Source organism: Pelophylax lessonae (genome assembly GCF_965119305.1).
Source record: "Pelophylax lessonae genome assembly, chromosome: 3".
Lineage (NCBI taxonomy): Eukaryota > Metazoa > Chordata > Amphibia > Anura > Ranidae > Pelophylax > Pelophylax lessonae.
The window spans coordinates 245,741,962-245,767,907 of NC_138770.1; the positions used below are offsets into that span (position 1 = coordinate 245,741,962).

At 43.4% G+C, this 25,946-nt stretch overlaps 1 protein-coding gene across 1 annotated transcript in view; it reads left to right on the forward strand.

The window, feature by feature from the left end:
- LEKR1 (leucine, glutamate and lysine rich 1) overlaps positions 1-25,946 on the forward strand; it is a 285,005-nt gene that overhangs the window by 128,536 nt on the left and 130,523 nt on the right. The window contains exon 6 of the mRNA XM_082251303.1: positions 24,329-24,514. Coding sequence (XP_082107429.1) covers positions 24,329-24,514 — 186 coding nt within the window. The remainder of the gene's footprint in view (positions 1-24,328; positions 24,515-25,946) is intronic.

Sequence of the window (25,946 nt, forward strand, 5' to 3'; positions counted from 1 at the left end):
TGCAAAACGGAGTAAAACCCGGCACATTGCTTAGTAAAAACAACACACAGTACACACAAAAAATATTGTTAGGCACACTGTTAACCCTTTAATTGCCTTTAAATGTTCATCCCTTCCCAGCCAGTGTCATTAGTACAGTGACAGTGTATATTAATACTAGTATAAAAAAAAAGTAATAATTATTCCAGTATACTGTATATCCCAGACGCTCTAACTTTTACGCAAACCAATAATATACACTTATTGGGATTTTATTTTATTGGGATTATAAAAAACCCAGTGGTGATCAAATACCCCCAAAAGAAGGCCTAATTTGTGTAAAAAAATGATATAAATTTCATTTGGGTACAGTGTTGCATAACTGCGCAATTGCGCAGTGCCAAATAGCAAAAAAAGGCCTGGTCACGAAGGGGAAAAATCTTCCGGAACCTAATGGTTAAATAAAAATGCCTAAAAACGTTGGGTGTGATTGCATCTTTAAACTGCAAGGGGAGACGGTTAGAAGGTTTGGAACAATAAAACATATGAAACTAAAATGCATAGCAGCAATGAAGCACTATCCTGTTCAAATCCAATGCCATGAAAAAAGTCTAATGCTCTTTCTGATTTTGTTTTCAGAATGGCCTTCTTTTATTACAGTACACAAATTCATACTGTTACAGAAAGGTCAAAATCATTACCTTTGAAAGGTAGAGATTAGGAAATCAAAAGCAGTATATAGTGGTAGCTGTAATGCAAATCTCATGTTAAGTAAATATGTATTTAACAAAGCAAATTCTCGATAGGTCACATTTTCTTTTATGCCAGGTTATCCTATAAAAGATGTCTTTAACAAACAATTGTTCTTTTACTTTGCCATGTGTCGGTGGGGCTCAGGATCGTCATTATAGTGCCTTTGGGCTTGGTTGCATAAAATATAGGTTAGGGGGATATGTCTCATCAACAACCGTTTCAATTCTAACTGTCCATTAATGTGATATGTGCCACTGGAACCTACCATGGTCTTCTTCCCAATCTGACAGATAGGTGGCTCACAGCATACTTGAAATGAACAATAATTGGCTATGGTCATGAAGAGATGTTTTAACACATGATCATTTCCCATCTAATCGAAGGATCAGAAGTGCTCATTACTACACACCTACACAGGATAATTTTCCCTGATTGCTACAAACAATATTTAACACAAAAGCTTTGCTTGGATTTTTCCATCTGTGTATGGCCATAGGACTAAAACAAGTGTAAAAACAGATAAAACTACTAATATATGTGATATATGTGTAGAGCCAGCAGATGGCTGGCTCCTTGTGTTTCCTTTTTGAGAAATTCTCACCAGGTCTGCATTATTAAATTTAGAGAAGTTTTTGTTTTGACCACAGTTCTTTTCCCTTTTGTTACTTAAGAAAAAAAAAAGGTCATGTTTTTCACATAAATATCCATTTGCAGTTATAAACCTTTATAGGGGCCAATTTTATGTAACACTGTACAACTTAGTTTGTCTTTAGCACTTATACTACCGTTCTAAATATTAGAAGCAAGAAAGAAAGATGTTAAAGTGGAACTAAACCCCATGTCAGCTGAACTGTCAAGTCATCAAATGGCTGGTTTCATAACTGATCACATGTAGGAAAAGCAAACTGGAGGGCACAAACGCCTAAAGCATTAACAAAAGATTTAGTGTTGTATACACACAACTCAAATTCCTACTCACAAATGAAGAAATATGCAAGCCTTGTATCACACCAATCACAGGTCCAATGCTGGTGAAGTGCCTCCAAATCCAATGCACAACTTGATCAGCAAGCTGAGAGTTTCAGGGGACTTACCCCCTTCCTCAGAGCTGATCACATGTGCTGCACCATGGCAACTGCAGATTAAACAGAGGCTAAGATGGCAGAATTCATGGCTGTAAAGGATAGGAGGGTTTAGTTCCTCTCCAAATACTATGTAGTACACTTTGCAGTGACAATTTCAAAAAGACTGAGCTACACAATATTGCAAATTATAGTACGGTTTTTAATAATGGTAGCACTATTGACATTGTCCTGGTGTACCTGAAAAGCAGAGTTCTCAGCCAAATCTCTGCATTAATTACTTTGTATTACTGCATCTTACTTGTAATGACACAGATGTCATATTCTAAAGCACTTTTTCTGTAGTGTTGGGACATTTTTTTATTGCCCATGGTCTGCTTAGATTCTAATTCTATTACTGTCAAAGAGGCAATCCACCCAAGGCTGGTATTGCAATTTTAGGTAAAATCTAGTTTGGTATTTCAATGTAAGATAAAATCTAGTGCTTGATTTATTAAGTGGCTTCTCGTGAGGACTTAACAATCAAATATCCTTGCCACAGTCCCTGGCTGTGTTCCAGTCCACTTCTCTGCTTTAGTGCTTCATAATATAATATACGTTTAAGTAAAGCCTTATTTTACTATGCTAAAGGTACTGAACAACCTGGCTGTACATGTACATACCTTTTCATTTTTACTTGTGCACCCCTAGTTCCGTAAATCTTGGGACACTATAGTGTGAAAGTTTCAGTACTTCATAAGGTATCCTCCTTCCTTCCCCCACACTTTCCTATTGCCCTGTCAATGATTGCCAGCCTTACTGGCTAATATGAATATGTGGCAGGGCTTGGGTCAACTTTAGGCACTAGTCACTCTTGTAGTGCTGGAGCCTTAGCATTCTGACAACTTTACTTCAGAAGAAAGCGTGAAACCCTCTTGCAGAGATATTGAAAGTGAGGTTCCTGAGAGGTGTAAAAATGTGTATTGTTACATATAAGTTAAATCTCCATAAACAGATGTAAATAATATTGTAATCATCAGATAACAAGTAAAAAGGCCAATGCGCTCCTAGTGAAGTAATTGAAAGGGATCTAAAAAAAAATTAAAAAACTGTACCACAATAAAATGGAGATGCTGAAGAATAAAGCTCCCAATTTTGTAGTGTCTCCACATACCATATTTAAGCAGATAAAATAAATAAATTGGCGCTGAAATTAAAGTGGATTCAAAATGAACTCAATACAAATCGTGAAATAAACAAATATCATAAGATCAATGAACTGTGCAAAATAGTGCAGAGGATTAAAAATAAAAAAATAAAAAATCCAATAAAATTTTATAACAAGGTGCTGTGCACAGGGCAATAAATATATATCAATATTCCAAAACTGCATAACAGTCCATATAAATTGCTGGTGAAAAAAGGATCAGTGAATGAATAACTAAGTAAGTTCATATATCAAAAAAGTCCATGTGCAAAGTGCAAAAAATAACGAATAATGGTGATCTGAACACGTAATGTGCACTCTCACTCCCAACTGTGTCACCGATGTGAACTATTCCCACATAGAGTATCCGACACTGAGTGCAAAGGCTGCTTACCTCCAAATTGGTTATATCAAGGGTGGTTCAGAAAAATACTCTCCTATATAGCTCCAATAATAGTAGCAGGATGGCTGGTAGATGGTAGATTCTAATAGGAAGGGTCATCTTTTTTTCTCTCCCTCATACAAGGATATAATAAGAAAGGGGCTTCATAGTGTAGTACAATCAAGAATATTTATTTAAACAAAAGTAGTAACTCACAGTTTAATACAGAGCAGTAGATCCCCGCAATCGCGGTGCAGTAAAACAAAGACTTCCGGTCACGGCCATAGACCGGACGTGACGTCACCCGGCTCCTCCCGACGTGTTGTGTCATTACAACACGTGACTTTCTCAAGGGTATAGGGTATGGAGCCATACAGGAAAGTATTTTTCTGAACCACGCTTGATATAACCAATTTGGAGATGAGCAGCCATTGCACTCAATCTCGGATACTCTATGTGGGAATAGTTTACATCAGTGAAACAGTTGGGAGGGAGAGTACACGTCACGTGTTCAGATCACCATTGTTGTTTTTTGCACTTTGCACATGGACTTTTTTGATATATGAACATATTTATTTATTCATTCATATCCTTTTCTCACCAGCACTTTATATGGACTGTTATGCAGCTTTGGAATATTGATATATATTTATTGCCCTGTGCACAGCACCTTGTTATGAACTTTTATTGGATTTTTTATTTTTTTATTTATTTATTTTTTATCCTCTGCACTATTTTCAACAGTTTATTGATCTTATGATATTTGTTTATATCACTGTTTGTATTTGTATTGAGTTCATTTTGAATCCACTTTGAATTCAGCGCCAATTTATTTATTTTATCTGCTAATATTGTAATCATGAATATATTTTAGTTGGATGTGAATATATATAAACCATTATTCATGTTACTCCTTCTAGTTTCCCCATCTTTATTAAGCCCCATACACATGAGCCCAAATATTAGGCGGTTCCATTATAAACCAGCCAATATTCGGCCCTTGTGTACGGCAGCCTCTCCAACAGAAACCAGCCAACATTCGGCCCATGTGTACGGCAGCCTCTCCAACAGAAACCAGGCAACATCCAGGCCATGTGTATGGCAGCTTCTCCAACAGAAACCAGCCAACATCTGGCCCATGCTACAGCAGCCTCTCCAACAGAAACCAGCGGACATTTGGCCCATGTGTACGGCAGCCTCTCCAACAGAAACCAGCCCACATTTAGCCCATGTGTACGGCAGCCTCTCCAACAGAAACCAGTCAACATTGGGCCCTTGTGTACAGCAGCCTCTCCAAGAGAAACCAGCCGACATTCGGCCCATGTGTATGGCAGCCTCTCCAACAGAAACCAGCCGACAATCAGCCCATGTGTACAGCAGCCTCTCTAGCAGAAACCAGCCATCATCCGGCCCATGTGTATGGCAGCCTCTCCAACAGAAACCAGCCAACTTTCGGCCCATGTGTATGGCAGCCTCTCCAACAGAAACCAGCCGACATTTTGCCCGTGTGTACGGCAGCCTCTCCAACAGAAACCAGCTGACATTCGGCCCATGTGTACAGCAGCCTCTCCAACAGAAGCTGGCCAAAATCCAGCTTCTGTGAAAGATGCATGACCAAAAAATATCTGCCCATCAGCATCCGATCAGCGAACGACCAATGGCTGAGAGCGCTGACTGGTGGGGGGGCAGTTCCCCTGTCAGGACACATAAGTTCAGCGGCTAGATTGCTGTACTAACATCTGATAGTTAGTACAATGAGCTCCTCTCCAGCGCATCCAATTTTTTTCCGTTCAGCCCACTAGTTTAAATGAAAAAAAAAAAACTGATACGGGGTACCTAGCTTTACTCTTTCTATTTAAAATGCTTCGCCATTGTTTTTCCTAATCACATCTCACATGGGTTGTAAACAGCAGCCTTCTTTGAATCCTCCAATCAGGCTGCACCCCACATACGTTTCCTAGATATAGTGGCCACTTCTATACAGAAAGGTCAGGGGGATATAATGAACTGTTACCAAGCTGTGCACTCTTTATCTTGGGACACAAAAGCACTCAGTATGACTAGTTGTAAATACTGTTTAGTGTGTAATTTGCATATATTTTTTAACACTATCAATAAATATACAGTAAAACCTTGGAATGAGAGTAACTTGGTTCAAGAATGTTTTGCTAGACAAGCACATTTTTTATAAGTTTTGACTTGATGAACAAGCAATGTCTTTATATACATGTAGCGTAATGTCACAACTGAGTATAAAAAAGAAGAGAGATGCCTCGAAGTGTAGCAATATGGTTACATTTATAGAAGGTACAACATTTAGCAACTCACATGGTTGATGATTAAACCAGGCACATCTAAGTATGCAGGCATCCGGGGTAAAGCTGTCCACATAGACTGTCTTCCGTACAGCCATTGACGTCATTCCTTCCACACTGCGCTGCATGAGCACTTCAAGCCTCGCTTTCAGCCTCGCTCTACTGCAGGGTAGTCTTCCCGGTCACGACTGCAGACTGACGGTGGTGAGAGTCGGCAGTAAGGAGAATGGTCTATGTGGACAGCTTTACCCCGGATGCCTCTTTTAATCATCGAGTTGCTAAACGTTGAACCTTCATTAAATGTAACCATATTGCTATACTTTTGCCTCTTTCACGCGGCCGCTCAGTTTTTTTTTTCCGCTCCGACGCTTTTTTTTTGCACGGACACGGATGACACTTGTGTCATCCGCTCCGTATGTGCGCATATCATCCCATCCGTTTGCGGATGATATACGGAAATAATGTATGTCTATGGGCATTGCGGATGTCAGAGGATGACACCGCTGACATCCGATTTTGCATCCGTTCCGTTTTTTAAACGGAACAAAAATAGGGTTCTCTTCCGTTCCAAAAAACGGAACAGAACTGAAAGGACGAAAATCCGCAATGCCATTGACATACATAATGTCCGTATATCATCCGGAAAAAAATAGGATGATATACGGACACACGGAACGCCCGTGTGAAAGAGCCCTTAGAGGCACCTCTCTTCTCTTTTATACTCTGTAGCTCCTGCTGTATTTTCCTTCTATTCCCCTTGTGGAAGCTGCTATTTGTGGATGGACATTTATGGTTTCACAACCTATCGCGTTGCTATAATCGTTTTATATGGACTATAAACTGAAGGACTTATAAATAAATGGTCATGGAATGAGTCATGTGAGTTTTGATTATTTCTTTTGGTGGAAATTCGCTTTGATATAAGAGTGCTTTGAATTACAAGCATGTTTCCGGAACCAATTATGCTCACAATCCAAGATTTTACTGTATATTGCAGATTGAACTACTACTTTTGTCCAAGAATCCTCAGATCTAGATTTGTATGTAAATACTCTTATTGGAGTGTGTTCACATATATACTTAACCTAGTTAAAGTGTTTGTAAATGATCACCTTGTGAAACAACCCATTCAGTTTAAAATAGAAATGAAAAGCAAAACATTTGTGTATAAATAAAAAAAAAAAAAACACACATTATAAATACTTTTTTTTTTTTTTTTTTTTTAGAAGTAATCACTTTCCCTCTATTCTCAGCTGCATACGATCTGGGGGAGGAGAATGAGCAGCACACTGAGCTTCCCAGTAAAAGGCCGTGCAGGGGGGGGATGCATATTACTAAAAGTCTGATCATTGGAAGAGAGCAGGCTAAGCTCTCAGCATAGCTAGAGAACTGACCACACTGGAAGGATGTGCTTCTATGCTTAGTGTGGTCAGCTTGAACTAGGAAAGCAGGGGGACTGGCAGGAACACCAGGGATTTCACACAAAGGAAGAAAAAGTAAGAGAACAGGAGACTTTCTCATACAAGTACATATGACTGACACTCACCAGCTCTCTGCTCACAGAGCTGTGAGAACCGAGCGATTGGCAGTGTTCAATCGCTCGGTTCTTAGTGCAGAGCCGCTTTGGGGACAGATGCATCCACCTAGGTAAGTATAAATCAACAAAAAAACTGAAACCCAAACTTCTCTTTTAACTTATATTTTCTGTACCTTAAGTCTAGACTTTTTTGGTGCTTGTGTAGATGGACTGTTGAAAATCTGTCCAAGCCTCACCTGATTTGCTGACAGCACTGCAGTGTAACTGAACAGGGCATATTCTATTTAGGTGCATTACATTGCCCTCAACAAAACTGTTTAGCACCTAAGGCAATACCTCTCACTACCACCTTGTGTGGTTAAGCAAATGTTTTCAAGGAACTTAATGAAAAACTAGGAATAAAAGCTTACAAGTAGTGTTGAGCGAACACGGACTGTATTATTCGTGTTCGTACCGAATAATTGGATTTTTGTTACCCGAACACGAACACGGACACTTTACTGTATATTAGGGTAAAAATCCGTGTTCGGTCGTTTTATTTCCGGGTTTTGCATGCTTTGGCGCTCTTTTCATGGCGGGCTTTCAACAGTCAATCAACAATCGTTTAACTGGTGTGCCTTAAGCCATCCCAGCCATGCCTGCAAATGTCTCAGTAGCTGTGATTGGCCGTCTGAAGCATGTGACCAAGTCTTTATAAGTTCGAGGCAGCCGCAGCGGCGTCATTATGCTGCTTAGATCAGGGACAGAGCACACATCAACGTGCTGGCTGCTGATTAGGGAAAGATAGGCAGGAAAAAACCATTTGTGTCCGGATAGAATTGAGGGACAGGTCGGAGTGTTTAGGCAGGGCGAGTTGTAGGCATTTTAGGGAAAGAGTCTTCTGAATTATAGGGTCAGTGTGTTCTACAAACTACAATCAATATTGCTGTGTGGGGTGGGGTCTGCACTTAGTTCTCCTGATCTACGATCTCTTCTCAATCCTGTTAGGGACAGAGTCTGCTGAATTTTAGGGAAAGTGTGTTCTACAAACTACAATCGATATTGCTGTGTGGTGTGGGATAGGAGATAGGCAGGTGTCAGTGATCCATCCATTTTTCTGTGTGTGGGCTGCAGTGAACACAATCTTTTTGGGGTGCAGTGAACACAATCCTTTTGGAGTGCAGTGAACAAAATCTTTGTGGGGTGCAGTGAACAAAACCTTTGTGGGGGTACAGTGAACACAATCTTTGTGGGGTGCAGTGAAGACAATCCTTGTGGGGTGCAGTGAAGACAATCCTTGTGGGGTGCAGTGAACAAAATCTTTGGGGGGTACAGTGAACACAATCTTTGTGGGGTGCAGAGAAGACAATCCTTGTGGGGTGCAGTGAACAAAATCTTTGGGGGGATACAGTGAACACAATCTTTGTGGGGTGCAGTGAACAAAACCTTTGTGGGGTGCAGTGAACACAATCTTTGTGGGGTGCAGTGAAGACAATCCTTGTGGGGTGCAGTGAAGACAATCCTTGTGGGGTGCAGAGAAGACAATCCTTGTGGGGTGCAGTGAACAAAATCTTTGGGGGGGGTACAGTGAACACAATCTTTGTGGGGTGCAGTGAACAAAACCTTTGTGGGGTGCAGTGAACACAATCTTTGTGGGGTGCAGTGAAGACAATCCTTGTGGGGTGCAGTGAAGACAATCCTTGTGGGGTGCAGTGAAGACAATCCTTGTGGGGTGCAGTGAACAAAATCTTTGGGGGGTACAGTGAACACAATCTTTGTGGGGTGCAGTGAACAAAACCTTTGTGGGGTAAAATGAACACAATCTTTGTGGGGTGCAGTGAACAAAACCTTTGTGGGGTACAGTGAACACAATCTTTGTGGGGTGCAGTGAAGACAATCCTTTTGGAGTGCAGTGAACACAATCTTTGTGGGGTACAGTGAACACAATCTTTGTGGGGTGCAGTGAACAAAACCTTTGTGGGGTACAGCGAACACAATCTTTGTGGGGTGCAGTGAACACAATCTTTGTGGGGTGCAGTGAACAAAACCTTTGTGGGGTGCAGTGAACACAACCTTTGTGGGGTACAGTGAACACAATCTTTGTGGGGTGCAGTGAACAAAACCTTTGTGGGGTACAGTGAACACAATCTTTGTGGGGTACAGTGAACACAAACTTTGTGGGGTGCAGTGAACAAAACCTTTGTGGGGTACAGTGAACACAATCTTTGTGGGGTGCAGTGAACAAAACCTTTGTGGGGTACAGTGAACACAATCTTTGTGGGGTGCAGTGAAGACAATCCTTTTGGAGTGCAGTGAACAAAATCTTTGTGGGGTACAGTGAACACAATCTTTGTGGGGTGCAGTGAACAAAACCTTTGTGGGGTACAGTGAACACAATCTTTGTGGGGTGCAGTGAAGACAATCCTTTTGGAGTGCAGTGAACACAATCTTTTTGGGGTACAGTGAACAAAACCTTTGTGGGGTACAGTGAACACAATCTTTGTGGGGTGCAGAGAAGACAATCCTTTTGGGGTGCAGTGAACACAATCTTTGTGGGGTACAGTGAACACAATCTTTGTGGGGTGCAGTGAACAAAACCTTTGTGGGGTACAGTGAACACAATCTTTGTGGGGTGCAGTGAACAAAACCTTTGTGGGGTACAGTGAACACAATCTTTGTGGGGTACAGTGAACACAATCTTTGTGGGGTACAGTGAACACAATCTCATACTTCTGAAGCTTTGAGGGTGCTGCCTGTTCTATACTCCTCCTCCTCCTCCTCATCCATCCTTTTAGGTGTACAAACAATAGTAATTGGGGCCTAGTGTGCTTCTGTACGTGTGAAAAACATACACTTTTTTTGATCATATTTCCTATTCCGTTATTCAATAAAAACCTTTGGGGCTCAATTAAATTGCGGAATAGTCTGTGTCGGTACGTGTGAGATCCACCTTTCCAAGTTTTTGGGGTTCATCTCATACTTCTGAAGCTTTGAGGGTGCTGCCTGTTCTATACTCCTCCTCCTCCTCTTCCTCATCCATCCTTTTAGGTGTACAAACAATAGTAATTGGGGCCTAGTGTGCTTCTGTACGTGTGAAAAACATACACTTTTTTTTGATCATATTTCCTATTACGCTATTCAATAAAAACCTTTGGGGCTCAATTAAATTGCGGAATAGTCTGTGTCGGTACGTGTGAGATCCACCTTTCCAAGTTTTTGGGGTTCATCTCATACTTCTGAAGCTTTGAGGGTGCTGCCTGTTCTATACTCCTCCTCCTCCTCCTCCTCATCCATCCTTTTAGGTGTACAAACAATAGTAATTGGGGCCTAGTGTGCTTCTGTACGTGTGAAAAACATACACTTTTTTTGATCATATTTCCTATTCCGTTATTCAATAAAAACCTTTGGGGCTCAATTAAATTGCGGAATAGTCTGTGTCGGTACGTGTGAGATCCACCTTTCCAAGTTTTTGGGGTTCATCTCATACTTCTGAAGCTTTGAGGGTGCTGCCTGTTCTATACTCCTCCTCCTCCTCTTCCTCAACCATCCTTTTAGGTGTACAAACAATAGTAATTGGGGCCTAGTGTGCTTCTGTACGTGTGAAAAACATACACTTTTTTTTGATCATATTTCCTATTCCGCTATTCAATAAAAACCTTTGGGGCTCAATTAAATTGCGGAATAGTCTGTGTCGGTACGTGTGAGATCCACCTTTCCAAGTTTTTGGGGTTCATCTCATACTTCTGAAGCTTTGAGGGTGCTGCCTGTTCTATACTCCTCCTCCTCCTCTTCCTCATCCATCCTTTTAGGTGTACAAACAATAGTAATTGGGGCCTAGTGTGCTTCTGTACATGTGAAAAACATACACTTTTTTTTGATCATATTTCCTATTCCGCTATTCAATAAAAACCTTTGGGGCTCAATTAAATTGCGGAATAGTCTGTGTCGGTACGTGTGAGATCCACCTTTCCAAGTTTTTGGGGTTCATCTCATACTTCTGAAGCTTTGAGGGTGCTGCCTGTTCTATACTCCTCCTCCTCCTCCTCCTCATCCATCCTTTTAGGTGTACAAACAATAGTAATTGGGGCCTAGTGTGCTTCTGTACGTGTGAAAAACATACACTTTTTTTTGATCATATTTCCTATTCCGCTATTCAATAAAAACCTTTGTGGCTCAATTAAATTGCGGAATAGTCTGTGTCGGTACGTGTGAGATCCACCTTTCCAAGTTTTTGGGGTTCATCTCATACTTCTGAAGATTTGAGGGTGCTGCCTGTTCCATACTCCTCTTCCTCATCCTCCCTTTAGGGTAGGAAAAAATTTAATCGGGCCTAGTCTGTGTTTGTACGTGTGAGATACACAGTTTTTTATCCTATTCCGCTATTCAATACACACCCTTTTGGTGTAAAAAACATTAAATTGCGGCATAGTTTGCATATTTGACTGTGAGATACACCCGTGCGATACTGTTGTTCTTTTGTTCCGCTATTCAATAAAGACCTTTCTAGGGCAAGATCTTAAATTTCAGAAATATGAGGAGAGCGTCAAATAGGGGCCGTGGCCTGGGTCGTGGTGGTGCTGCTGCTAGAGCTCCTGTTGCAAGGAGAGGACGTGGTCGATCTGTGCCAGCTACACGCACAAGTGAAACACCTTCCTCAAGTGTGAGTAGGCGACAGAACCTGCATCAGTATTTGGTAGGGCATCATACGCCTCTAGAAGTGATGAGGCCAGAACACAGAGAGGCGATAGTAGATTGGTTTGCTGCTGACAGTGCCTCCAGTTCCTTCACATTGTCTCCCACCCAGTCTACTGCAGAAAGGTCAGAGTTGGCACCTGCAGCCAATGTCCAACCGTCTTTCACCTCACCCCCTTGCAAATCAGGCAAGCAGTCTGAGCCCCAAGCCATAGAGCAGTCTCTTATTCTTTTTGAGGACTCTGTCAGCAGGGTTTCCCAGGGCCATCCACCTAGCCCTGCCCCAGAAGTGGAAGAGATTGAGTGCAGCGATGCCCAACCACTTATTTCTCAAGATGAGTACATGGAAGGACCATCACAGCACGTCTCCGATGATGACGAAACGCAGGTGCCAACTGCTGCGGCGTTCAGCATTGTGGAGACCGACAGGGAGGGCAGGGGTGAAGACTGGGTGGAAGATGATGCGGAGGACGATGAGGTCCTCGACCCCACATGGAATGAAGGTCATGCAGGTGACCTGAGTAGTTTGGAGGAAGAGGCGGTGGTCGCACAGAGCCACCAGCACAGCAGAAGAGGGAGCAGGGTGCAGAAGCGGAGCGGCCGTGCCCTAGACACTACGCCTGCTACTGCCCAACGCAGCAAGGGAACGAGCGCACCAAAGTCAGCTCAAAAGAGTTCTCTAGCGTGGAAGTTCTTTAGAAAATGTGCTGATGACAGGACACGAGTGGTTTGCACCCTGTGCAATCAGAGCCTGAAGCGAGGCATAAACCTTCTCAACCTGAGCACAACCTGCATGATCAGGCATCTAAGTGCAAAGCACGAGCTGCAGTGGAGTACACACCTTCAAAACCAAGAAACGTCTCTGGCTCATCCTGCTTCCTCTTCTGCTGCAGTCTCGGCCGCTCCAGCCACCTCTGTAGTCATACCGGCACCTGCCACCCCGCAAACAGACGATCTGTCAGCAACACCACCACCTGGGTCACCAACAACCATCTCCACAATGTCCCGTGGAAGTGTTCAGCTTTCCATCTCCCAAACACTTGAGAGGAAGAGGAAGTACCCCCCTACCCACCCGCGATCCCTGGCCCTGAATGCCAGCATTTCACAATTATTGGCCTTTGAAATGCTGTCATTCCGTCTGGTGGAGACGCCCAGTTTTAAAAAGCTTATGTCGGTGGCTGTCCCACAGTACGTCGTGCCCAGCCGCCACTACTTTTCCAGGCAAGCCATCCCTTCCCTGCACAACCAAGTGGGGGAAAAAATCAGGTGTGCACTGCGCAATGCCATCTGTGCCAAGGTCCACCTAACTACCGATACGTGGACCAGTAAGCACGGCCAGGGGCGTTATATCTCCCTAACGGCACACTGGGTAAATGCAGTGGCGGATGGGCCTGAGGCGGATAGCAATTTGGCACATGTCCTTCCACCACCGAGGATTGCAGGGCGCTTCAGTTTGCCTCCTGTTCCTAACTCATCCTACTCCGCTACCTCATCCTCTACCGCCTCCTCACCCGGACAGCGTAATACCTTCACCACCAACTTCAGCACGGCCAGGGCTAAACGACAGCAGGCAGTTTTACAACTTGCCTGTTTGGGGGACAAACCACACACCGTGCAGGAGTTGTGGAGGAGCATGGAACAGCAGACAAATGAGTGGTTGCTGCCAGCGAGCCTCAAGCCCGGCCTGGTGGTGTGCGATAACGGGCGAATTCTCATAGCAGCTCTGGGCCTAGCCGGTTTGACGCACATCCCTTGCCTGGCGCATGTGCTGAATTTGGTGGTGCAGAGGTTCCTTAAAAACTACCCCGATATGTCAGAGCTGCTGCAGAAAGTGCGGGCCGTCTGTGCGCACTTTCGGCGTTCTCACCCTGCTGCTGCTCGCCTGGCAGGGCTGCAGCGTAACTTCGGCCTTCCCGCTCACCGCCTCATATGTGACGTGCCCACAAGGTGGAACTCCACCTTGCACATGCTGCAAAGACTGTGCGAGCAGCAGCAGGCCATAGTGGAGTTTCAGCTGCAGCACGCATGCGTGAGTCGCTCTGCGGAACAGCACCACTTCACCACCAATAACTGGGCCTCCATGCGAGACCTGTGTGCCTTGTTTCGCTGTTTTGAGTACTCCACCAACATGGCCAGTGGCAATGACGCCGTTCTCAGCTTAACTATCCCACTTCTATGCCTCCTTGAAAAAACAATTCGGGCGTTGATGGAAGAGGATGTGGCACAGGATGAGGAGGAGGAGGATGAAGAGGTAACATTTCAAAGGCTTTCAGGGCAGTCATTCGCAAGGGGCTCCGAGGGTGGGTTCCTGCACACACAAACGCCAGGGACACAATTGTCCAGCAGGGGCACAGTTCTGGAGGATGAGGAGGAGGAGGAGCTGGAGGAGGAGATGGAACCATGTTCACAGCAGGCCAACTCATGGCCATCGCTGGTGCGTGGCTGGGGGGATACAGAGGACACGGACGATACACCTCCCACAGAGGACAGCCTTTCGTCGCCTCTGGGCAGCCTGGCACACATGAGCGATTACATGCTGCAGTGTCTCCACAACGACCGCCGAGTTGCCCACATTCTAACTTGTGCTGATTACTGGGTGGCCACGCTGCTGGATCCCCGTTACAAGGACAACGTACCGTCCTTAATTCACTCACTGGAGCGCGATCGCAAGATGCGCGAGTACAAGCGCACGCTGGTAGACGCGATGCTGCTGGCATTCCCATCTGACAGCGGGGCCACAGTGGAAGCACAAGGCAGAGGAGGAGGAGGAGGAGGTCGCCAACTCAACCAGGGCACCGCCAGCACCTCAGAAGGCAGGGTTAGCATGGCCGAAATGTGGAAAAGCTTTGTCAGCACGCCACAACAAACAGCAGCACCAGCAGCTCAGATGGAACGTCTTAGCAGGAGGCAGCATTTTACCAACATGGTGGAGCAGTATGTGTGCACACGCCTACATGTAGTGAATGAGGGGTCTGCCCCCTTCAACTTCTGGGTCTCCAAATTGGGCACATGGCCTGAGCTTGCCCTTTACGCCTTGGAGGTGCTGGTGTGCCCTGCAGCCAGTGTATTATCTGAACGGGTATTTAGCACGGCTGGGGGTGTTATAACAGACAAGCGCAGCCGCCTGCCCAGAGACAATGTGGACAAGCTCACGTTCATTAAAATGAACCAGGCATGGATCCCACGGGACTTTTCCGTACCTTGTGCAGAATAGCAATGGATACCGACCTTACCCAGCCATTGTTCCATTTTTGCTCTTTCTCACTCTTTTGGGGTGTACCCTCATTTAAAATTTGTGAAAAGAAGCAGTGTTGGCTACCTCGTCCTCCTCCTCAGGGCCAGATTAACATAGGGGCTATTGGAGCTGCAGCTCCATGCAGGCCCCTACCTTTTATATAGGCCCCGGGTTGGCCATATTCACTGTGACCGCTCTTCTGTCACTTGTAAACACGGAAGTCTGGCTTCTATGCTCGCTTACCCAGGCAGCACCCTCAGAACCTCCCCACACAGCGCGAAGGCCGGACAAGGAGGGACAGTTGCCGATGCATGGATGTGTTTATGGGCTTCAGAGACAGCATCCCATGTTGAATTAGGCATGCATGGCTGCACCCTTCCTCCTCTGGGTGCATGCCAAGGCACGGCCCTTAAGGCCCTTCAAAATCCTCAGCACCAAGACCATGATGCTCTTAATCCGGCCCTGGTCCTCCTCCACCGCCGCTTCCACCTACACCGCCCATAGGTGTGCGCAGCCTATTGCATTAGGGTGTGCACCCCAAAGTTGAAATACACATGCATGTGTTTGCCTACATGTACATGGCCCCGATACATTACTCTCCCTGCTGGCAAAGAGAAATAGAGCAGAGCAGGTGCGAGGGAGATCTTTTCCCATCTCCTCACTGGCAAACAGAGCGATAATGCTATGTGCCCTAGGTGATTAGGGTGTGCCCAGGTACACCAGGCACACCCTGTGCGCACGCCTATGACACCGCCACATCCACTACCACCTCAACCTCCCTCCTACTCCATATGGGCCTCGTCCTTCAGAGATGAAGAACATTGTTTTATTTTTCTGGTTTTTTTTGTTGTTTTAAGTTATTTCCCTATCCACATTTGTTTGCAGAGCACTTGCCATGCTCTTAACTACGTTTTGCTGCCATTTGCAGCACTCTAGCCCTTTCCATTGGTGTTTTAGAGCCATTTTAGTGCCTTAAAGTTCGGGTCCCCATTGACTTCAATGGGGTTCGGTGTCCGGGAAAAGTTCGGTAAAAGTCCGGGACACGGACCCGGACTTTTTTTTAAAGTTCGGCCGAACCCGTCGAACACGGACATCTAGGTGTCCGCTCAACCCTATTTACAAGCATCAATAACCTAGATTACATTTATATGTAAAAAGTTGAAGAGTATTGTACCGTGTTAGCCATAGATTATTGCACAACGTATGGCGTAATGTCCTTTTAACCACTTAAGCCCCGGAGGATTTGGCTGCTCAAATACCAGGCCCTATTTTGCAATTCGGCACTGCGTGACTTTAACGGACAATTGCGCGGTTGTGCGACGCTGTACCAAAATGAAATTGACGTCCTTTTTTTCCCACAAACAGAGCTTTCTTTTGGTGGTATTTGATCACCTGTGCGATTTTTATTTCTTGCTCTATAAACAAAAAAGTGCGACAATTTTGAAAAAATAACAATATTTTTCACATTTTTTATATACATCAAAATGTTTTAACATTTTAGGCCAATTTGTTTTCTTCTACATATTTTTGGTAAAAAAAATCGCAATAAGCGTATTTTGATCGGTTTGCGCAAAAGTTATTGCGTTTACTAACTACGAGAAAGATTTATGTCATTTTTATTGTTTTTTTTTTTCACTAGTAATGGCGGCGATCTGCAATTTTTTTTGCGAGACTGCGACATTGCGGCGGACAGATCGGACCCCTGACTGACATTTTTGACACTTATGGGAGTACCAGTGACATTACTATAGTAATCAGTGCTATAAATATGCACTGTTACTGTCAAAATGATACTGGCAGGGAAGGGGTTAACTTTATTGGTGATCAAGTGTGTCCCTAGGGGCATGATTATAACTGTCAGGGGGCGTAGCTTGTTAGATCATCACAGAGACATACGATCCTACATAGCAGGATCACATAGCCTCTGTGATGATCTAAGGGAGAATGACAGACGGCTGTGTTTACATTATTCGTCTGTCTTTCTCCCTCTCTTGAGGGAGATCGCGAGTGGCCGGTGGACATCGGAGCCGCCGGTCACACGCGCGGGGATGGCAGGGAAAGAGCGGGGGCGATCGATGTAACGGTACGTCACTTTGCCTGTAGGGGGCTGACTGCCACAGTATATAGTCGTGCGGCAGTCGGCAAGTGGTTAAACAAATGTATAGAGCCCGAAGAAGGGATCTAAGGCAACCCAAAGTGGTTGTAAACCCTTACATATACCCAGTGAAGTGACTGGCCTCAGGTGATTCACATAGATGAAAGAAATCCTCCTACATAAGATGTACATGTTTATTTGCAGTCATTCCTTCAAATTCCAGAATTTATAAAGCCTGTGTGAGTGTTCAGTAAAAAGGGGGTGGGCAGCAGAAGTCACACTCTAAAGAGCTCAGTGAGCAGAGCTCTGAGAGCTGATTGGTGGGAAGGAGCATACCCCCTTCAGACAACACACAGGAACAGAGCGGAGGGTGTCGATACAAGGCTGTGTGCTGGAGGTCCCTCCCGTCACCTTTTTTCTCTTGGTGTCTGTATCCATTTTCTTTGGCCTTTCCTTTGCTTCTGTTTTCACCTGGTTTTCTGGCCAGTAGCACACCCCCTGCATTAGTGAGACAGCACTATGAAAGACATGCCCGGAACTTGAAATTATAATCATAGGGCAGGCAGTAGGAGGTTAAATTCGTTTTTGGGCTATGAGAGGTCATACCTTACCTTATTGGCAGAGCAGACAAGGTGATGTGGAGGAGCAGGAGAGAGAGTAGTTGGAGGGGAGGAGTGAAGGGGCTTCACTTGCAGACTGGAGATCATAGGAAAAAAGTATCTTCTACCCGCCCTGGTAATACCTTTTCTGTCGCTCTGCTAAGGATGTTGGACGTTGGCAGTTGGGGTCCTTGACGAGGGTCCAAAACATGGTGTCCAACGATGAAATGATGGGTCCCATCTCAGGTATGGAGTCCTATGGTTGGTCTGGTTCAGTCTAGACTGACCGGGTAGTGTAAGGTGGTAGGGGTCTGTGGTCTGTAATGCCCTGTACACGTGCAGATTATCTGAAGACTTTTGTCTTTAGATTTACCTTTTCTATGTAGTGCAAGGGCCTGCCGGATTGCATACAAATTGAAAGTGTTTAGGTTTGACCTCATATTATATGGTTTTGGTAAGTCTGCAGACAAAAGTCTTCAGATAATCTGCACGTGTGTACGGGGCATTAGGATAGTCCTCGAGGCGTTGTTTAGGCGGCAGGCTACAGAACCTAATTTAATGGTACCAGAGACTCCAAAGTTCTGAGGGATGGTATCGTCAAGGATCTGCAAACATTCTTTGATCTGGATTGGTTTGACTGTTTTATGTTTTTCTGTTATTTATGGTTTTGTTTAATAAAAGGCTGAACCGGCCATTTAATCCTGCGTTAGTGTTGTCATTTAAAGTTAAAGGGGGGTGGTGTTGGGTACTGATCCAGGTAATATGGTTAAACAGGTGGGATCTGAACTACCCTAGTCATGAATGAGCTTAGGAAGCATAGCAGACAACAATCATTTCAGTCTGGGGGGAGAGTAGTGTTAAATGTATTAGCACATTTAAATACACTAACAAACTGAAGCCAAACTCCAGCTCACATTTTAGAATCAGTTGCACCCTTGCTAGTGTTAAAATGGACTGTCTCATCCGTGAGAGTTGATACATTCTGCTGGAGAGCTTGTGCTTTTGAAAAACAACAGACTTGCTGCCTGGATCCCCAGATGAAAATAGAAGAAAGAAAGCCTAAAAAAGAAAATGAATGCAGCCATCACATCTTAGGTTTGGTAAGCTGCAATATAATACATATTTTCTTTTGAGTTTAGTACAGTTTTAATCCAGTACGTTGTTACCATGCAGGATTTTATCCAGCTGTCCTTATTAAAAGATTTATACTGCGCCCTGCAGCAATACTAAGAGGTCCTGAATAATCGGTGCACTCCCTGTTTGCCAAAGACAAACTGATTGGATTCTATGCATAGCTGAACCATGTTTTGCACTCTCCAGTTTTTGGAAAATTCATCCCTATAGAAGAGTTGGAATCAAAGAGCATTGGGCTCCCTTCTATCAGCACATGGCTATCCAGAGGCAGGAAATTTTCACACAGGCTTAGAGCGGTGACATGTCCACATGTTTGCTGGGAGTAGAAGGGGGCTTTAATCCAGTACATTGTTACCATGCAGGATTTTATCCAGCTGTCCTTATTAAAGATATATACTGCACCCTGCAGCAATACTAAGAGATCCTGAATAATCGGTGCACTCCCTGTTTGCCAAAGACATTTTACAGAAAATTACATTTATATGTGCCCTCTAAGCCCCTTGTTAGTGGATGAATACAGCGCTCTCATTGCAGTATTTTTAGAGCTGATTTGTTTACCTACTGTTTTTATGCAGACAATAGGAATAAGTTCTGTTGCCATATCTCAGCAATGCTAAAAATGACACACTTACAGAAAATAGGCATTGACGACAGTAAGATACATGGATACTAATATCCTGCAAAACAGTCTATGCATTGTTACTGTATGTATCAGATTCATTATTTTAAAATTTACCTTTCTAGTAAGTTTTCTCAGCATTTATTGGGAGACATAGGACAAGATCCTGCTTAGTATGGGGTATAGCTGCCGATGCCAGGAGTTTGTACAGCACATGTGTCAAACACAAGCTTGACAGGTTGAATTCAGCCCTCCAGGCCATTTCATGTGGCCCTCGGACCTCTCCTGCAGCTGTGGAACCCCCTCATCTCCACCCCCACCTTGTCTCCGCAGTTGGCAGCAGAAAGGAGGACAGAACTCCTCCTACAGATCCTGCGCTTCTCTGAGCAGCCGCAGCACCCCCTTGTCTCTTCCTTCTCTGGTCTCAGCAACTTACAGTGATTGTAAAGTCCCATTTTTCTTTTTTTTTAATAACAAACACGTTAGACTTACCCGTTCTGTGCAGTTGGTTTTGCACAGAGTGGCCCGGATCCATCTCTTCTTGGGTCCCTCTTCTGTGCTCCTAGCCCCTCCCTCTTGTTAAGTGCCCCCACAGCAAGCTGCTTGCTGTGGGGGCACCGGAGCCAAGTCACAGCTCCCTGTGTCTATTCAGACACGGAGCCGTGACCTGGCCCCGCCCCCCCTCTCTCTTCTGATTGACTGACTGACTTTGACAGCAGCAGGAGCCAATCGTGCCACTCTGCTCTCTTACCCAATGAGGAGGGGAGTCCCGGACAGCTGAGACACTCCTGCAACATCGCTGGATAGAGATGGGGCTCAGGTAAGTATTAGGGAGGTTGAGGGGAGTTGCTCCACACAGACAGACAGTTTTTTTTATCTTAAAAAAATCTTCTGCCTTTACAACTCCTTTAAGTATTAGTTATTACCAAAACTAGTAATAATTGCAGAGGCAATTATTTAATATGATAAAGAGTAGATGCGTTTATATAGTCTTACAGGTACAACCGGCCCTTTTAGGGCAACCATATTGCTGTTGCGGTCCTCAATGAAATTGAGTTTGACACCCCTGTTGTCCACTATGCAAGTCGCCATCTAGTGGCTATAAGCCTACATACACAGCAAAGTTCAGTTTATGTAGGTAGGATTTATTTTTCCAGGCCTGCTGGATCAATGCTTTGGCTAGGATGGTCTCTGGTGGTCTTCCAAGGCACCCTTCCTTACCTTTTAAAGAAAAAGGTTGTCTGATTCCCTGGCCTTCTTTTTTAAGGTTTAGGAAGAACATTGTGAACCTGACTGTCTATTAGTGACCTTCTCATAGGAAGTAGTTGGCCTTGCATGCACTAGATGTGGTCAAGGCTGGCAGACTTTAATTGGCAGCCACAGCCTCCCTTTTAAAAGACAGAATCTTAGATGTTTCTCCAGTTTGTCCTTGTAAGAGATACCCATCTCTGGATTTGAAAGCTTATTTCTTGGAGGTATGGGATCCTCCACTCCCTGTCAACTCTCCTTCTACTAGAGTAGTGGATGCTTCCTGGCCTTTTAGTCACATGACTTCATCTCCCAGGCCTGCAACTCTGCTACCTGGTCATTTGTCCACATATTTACTAATTTTTTATTGTGTGAACATGGCTACATCGGTGGATGCTAGCTCTGGACATAAGGTAAGGAAGATTGTGATGTGATTCAGTTACTCTATTGTTCTTGAGGGTTCTGTTTCTGTTTGGTGGTATTATGTCCTGTGCCATGCCCCTTTTTCTATGTGTGTGGGAGGTTGGCATACATCTCAGGAAGGGCCCTTTCACACGGGCCCTTTTTTTTTGCGGATGATTTACGGACATAATGTAAGTCAATGGCATTGCAGATGTCAGAGGATGACCATCCGCTGACATCCGATTTTCGTCCTTTCAGTTCTGTTCCGTTTTTTGTAACGGAACAGAACCCATATTTTTCCTCCGTTCAAAAAACGGAAAGGAAGCAAAATCGGATGTCAGCGGTGTCATTCGCTGACACCCGCAATGCCCATAGACTTACATTATGTCCGTATATCATCCGCAAACGGATGGGATGATATGCGGACATACGGAGTGGATGACACAAGTGTCATCCGCTCCGTGAAAAAAAAAAAAAAAGGACCGTACCGGAGAATAAAAACGTATAAAATGATCGCCCGTGTGAAAGAGCCAGAATAGGATTTTTTGTACTTAACCAGAAAATCTTTTCCCCCAGGTGTTTACATGCCATCCCATGAGTTGTTCACTCTTTGCTACTCCTGAGTTTTGCTGCACATGCAGTGATATATCCACTAGATGTGTCTATGCCCTTTTTGCCTTTGTATAGTGACCAGCCTAGAGGTGGCACCTATACACTCTGGGTAAAAGGATGGAGTCTTGTGTCCCCTAATGAGCTACTAGAGAGTATGGGGAGTACAAAAAACACTATCATTTTTTTTACCAAACTTGACACAGACCTGGGTAATTGAAATTGAGCAAAAGATAATAAACTGCATGAGGTTTATGTTCTGTTAAATTCTTTTTGCCCAGAGATGTCAATAAACTTTTGCATACGCCTTTCTTGTTTCTGGTGCCTGTCCCCACCCACCTCTCAATCCTCTTATTGGTATCTGAGGTTATCTATGAATAGGGAAACTAGTAGGAAGCTTAGAAGACAGGTACCAATACAATTCATTAAATACAAAATCAAGATTTGCATGGAATGTCAAGCTACTTAAGTCTGGATCTATTAATTGTTTTGGAATGTTACTTTGACAGGCGGTAACTCCTGTTAATGCATAGCGTCATCAAGTGTGCATTTACAACTATCAGATTTGTGACAGGTTTACTTTCAGTTATGCCAAGAAAGCTATTTCATTTTTGTAAGCACTCTCTGTTCTTTTATGTTTGCTTGTAAGTCCTGATGTAATCATTGTAACGCTTGAGAATAGTCCAAATTATACTTGTTATCGTAGTCTAACTGTGGGCTAGGGGAAAGTAAAATTAGGAATTTTGCTTCTGCAGAACGTCAGCAGGAATCAGGATAGTTTTCCATTCGGCAAAAACATCTTGCTATAAATGAGAGGCAATAGCAAGATGCTTTAGAGGCTGCAGCAGGATTTAAATGGCTCCTGAAACTAAGGGAAGCACCTTTTAACTATTTTGGAACTGTTCTTGTGTCAATAACAGCAATGATAACCTTGCATGTAACATATCCCTTTGTTTATCCATAATTTATGTGATTGCAATGTCAGCTCTGACATGATGATCCATGGCTTTATTGGCGTACAAGTAAAAAAGTCATTTTACACAGTGACAGATCAGAAATGGCTTTGTTTATAAACAAAGCTATGTCACAAAGTGGTTGATTTACTACATTTGCACCAAAGTTTGCACTCTTAATTTGTAGTAAATCAATCCGAGGGTCAAGGTCTCACAGCTAGAAGCATTGTGCACTCATATTATAAAATGGAAATAAGTACACCTGTGCTGCTCCTAATCATATATATATATATATATATATATATATATATATATATATATATAATAGTACTTGTGGAAGCTATTAAAACACTCCTGTGCAATTACTAAATCATAGTATAAATAAAAATCAAAAAATAGTGCAGTGATTCTAAGACCATCCAATACATACAATTATTATAAATGTACATGACTCATAAATATATATTTCACATAAACAATTCCACGTGCTTCAGTACCACCTATTTTATACTTGTGCATCCAACCCAAAAATTGTGCTGCTTAATTAATACATACATATATACATAAATAAATAAAGAACAAAATAAATATATTGTTCATATATTATTTTTTTTTATTATGTATATACTTCTGTATTTTTAAGCAGCACAATTTTTATTGGTTGGATGCACAAGTATAAAATAAGTGATAACTTAAAGCAGAGCTCCACCCAAAAGGGGAAGCTCCGCTTGTCTGCCCCCCCCCCCCCCATCTGCTGCCACATTTGGCACCTTTTGGTGGGGTAGCGGGTACCTGATTTTGACTTCCAGCTCAGTTCGCCATGGATATTTTGTATGAATCATGTAAATCTATATTAATTGTATGTATTGGTTGGTCTTGGATACACTACACTGCATTGTTATTGATTATGCACTCATGGTTTTATTAGTTTTGTTTCTTTTCCAGTGCATCATGGCAAAATTAGAAGCTACGTTTGATGACATTTTAACAAAATCACTGTTTTTGTGACAAAACCTCCTTCTTATCCCTACTGTAGACACATGAGTCTGTGTGGTTAATTTAGGGAAGTTCACTTTGCTAAGTGAATTTTTACTTTGCCTAAGAATTAAGTTAAAGCTAAGTGAAAATTCACTTTTCAAAGAACCCCCAATCATGTGCAAGGAAAATTTAAAAAAATTGCATGCATGATTGGATAATTGAATAGAGCAAAGCTTTTCCACATTCACTAAGCTAAAATAAAATTTACTTTGCGTATTATGACTTCTCTATCACCTTTGTAAATCAACCTCACAGTGTAACAGATGAGGAGCTGCTCTTATAGTCTCTTTGTGGCAACGTACTGTACATTATGAACATTTTTTTCATTGATAAGCATGATTGTTAATAAAACTTGTGACAGGCTTAGTGACAGATAATGCCTATTCGTAAAACTGACGATTCCGCCTTGCTGTCTGATAATTTAACATTTGTCCATTTTTTGCGAATGTCCTTTTCAGCACAATACTTTTTTATTTTAATTACTACTTTAGAAATGACTGGACTTCAAGAACATCTGTCAGAATTGCAGGCAGAAAATGTTTCCCTTCAAACTCAAGTAAAAAATCAGGATTCTGTCTGCAAGTCTCTTGCTTTAACCTCCCAGCAGCTTCAAGATTCACGTGACGCAGAAAATGAATTAAAAAGCAGATGTCATCAGCAGCAAAAGCAGATTTTAGGTATGAGAAGCCTGTGCTTTTGTGAACTGTGCCTTTGTCACCCTATAAAGTTTATCAACAACAATTCTGTTTGCTTTTATTGTTATAAAAAAACTTTTAAATATATGTCTATCTGTGCTGCATATGTGTGCATATATATATATATATATATATATATATATATATATATATATATATATATACAGTGGGTACGGAAAGTATTCAGACCCCCTTAAATTTTTCACTCTTTGTTATATTGCAGCCATTTGCTAAAATCATTTAAGTTCATTCTTCTTCCTCATGAATGTACACATAGCACCCCATACTGACAGAAAAACACAGAATTGTTGACATTGTTGCAGATTTATTAAAAAAGAAAAACTGAAATATCACATGGTCCTAAGTATTCAGACCCTTTGCTCAGTATTTGGTAGAAGCCCCCTTTTGATCTAATACAGCCAGGAGTCTTTTTGGGAAAGATGCAACAAGTCTTTCACACCTGGATTTGGGGATCCTCTGCCATTCCTCCTTGCAGATCCTCTCCAGTTCTGTCAGGTTGGATGGTAAACGTTGGTGGACAGCCATTTTTAGGTCTCTCCAGAGATGCTCAATTGGGTTTAAGTCAGGGCTCTGGCTGGGCCATTCAAGAACAGTCACGGAGTTGTTGTGAAGTCACTCCTTCGTTATTTTAGTGTGTGTGTGCTTAGGGTCATTGTCTTGTTGGAAGGTAAACCTTCGGCCCAGTCTGAGGTCCAGAGCACTCTGGAGAAGGTTTTTGTCCAGGATATCCCTGTACTTGGCCGCATTCATCTTTCCCTCGATTGCAACCAGTCGTCCTGTCCCTGCAGCTGAAAAACACCCCCACAGCATGATGCTGCCACCACCATGCTTCACTGTTGGGACTGTATTGGACAGGTGATGAGCAGTGCCTGGTTTTCTCCACACATACCGCTTAGAATTAAGGCCAAAAAGTTCTATTTTGGTCTCATCAGACCAGAGAATCTTATTTCTCACCATCTTGGAGTCCTTCAGGTGTTTTTTAGCAAACTCCATGCGGGCTTTCATGTGTCTTACACTGAGGAGAGGCTTCCGTCGGGCCACTCTGCCATAAAGCCCCGACTGGTGGAGGGCTGCAGTGATGGTTGACTTTCTACAACTTTCTCCCATCTCCTGACTGCATCTCTGGAGCTCAGCCACAGTGATCTTTGGGTTCTTCTTTACCTCTCTCACCAAGGCTCTTCTCCCCCGATAGCTCAGTTTTGCCTGATGGCCAGCTCTAGGAAGGGTTCTGGTCGTCCCAAACGTCTTCCATTTGAGGATTATGGAGGCCACTGTGCTCTTAGGAACCTTAAGTGCAGCAGAAATTTTTTTGTAACCTTGGCCAGATCTGTGCCTTGCCACAATTCTGTCTCTGAGCTCTTCAGGCAGTTCCTTTGACCTCATGATTCTCATT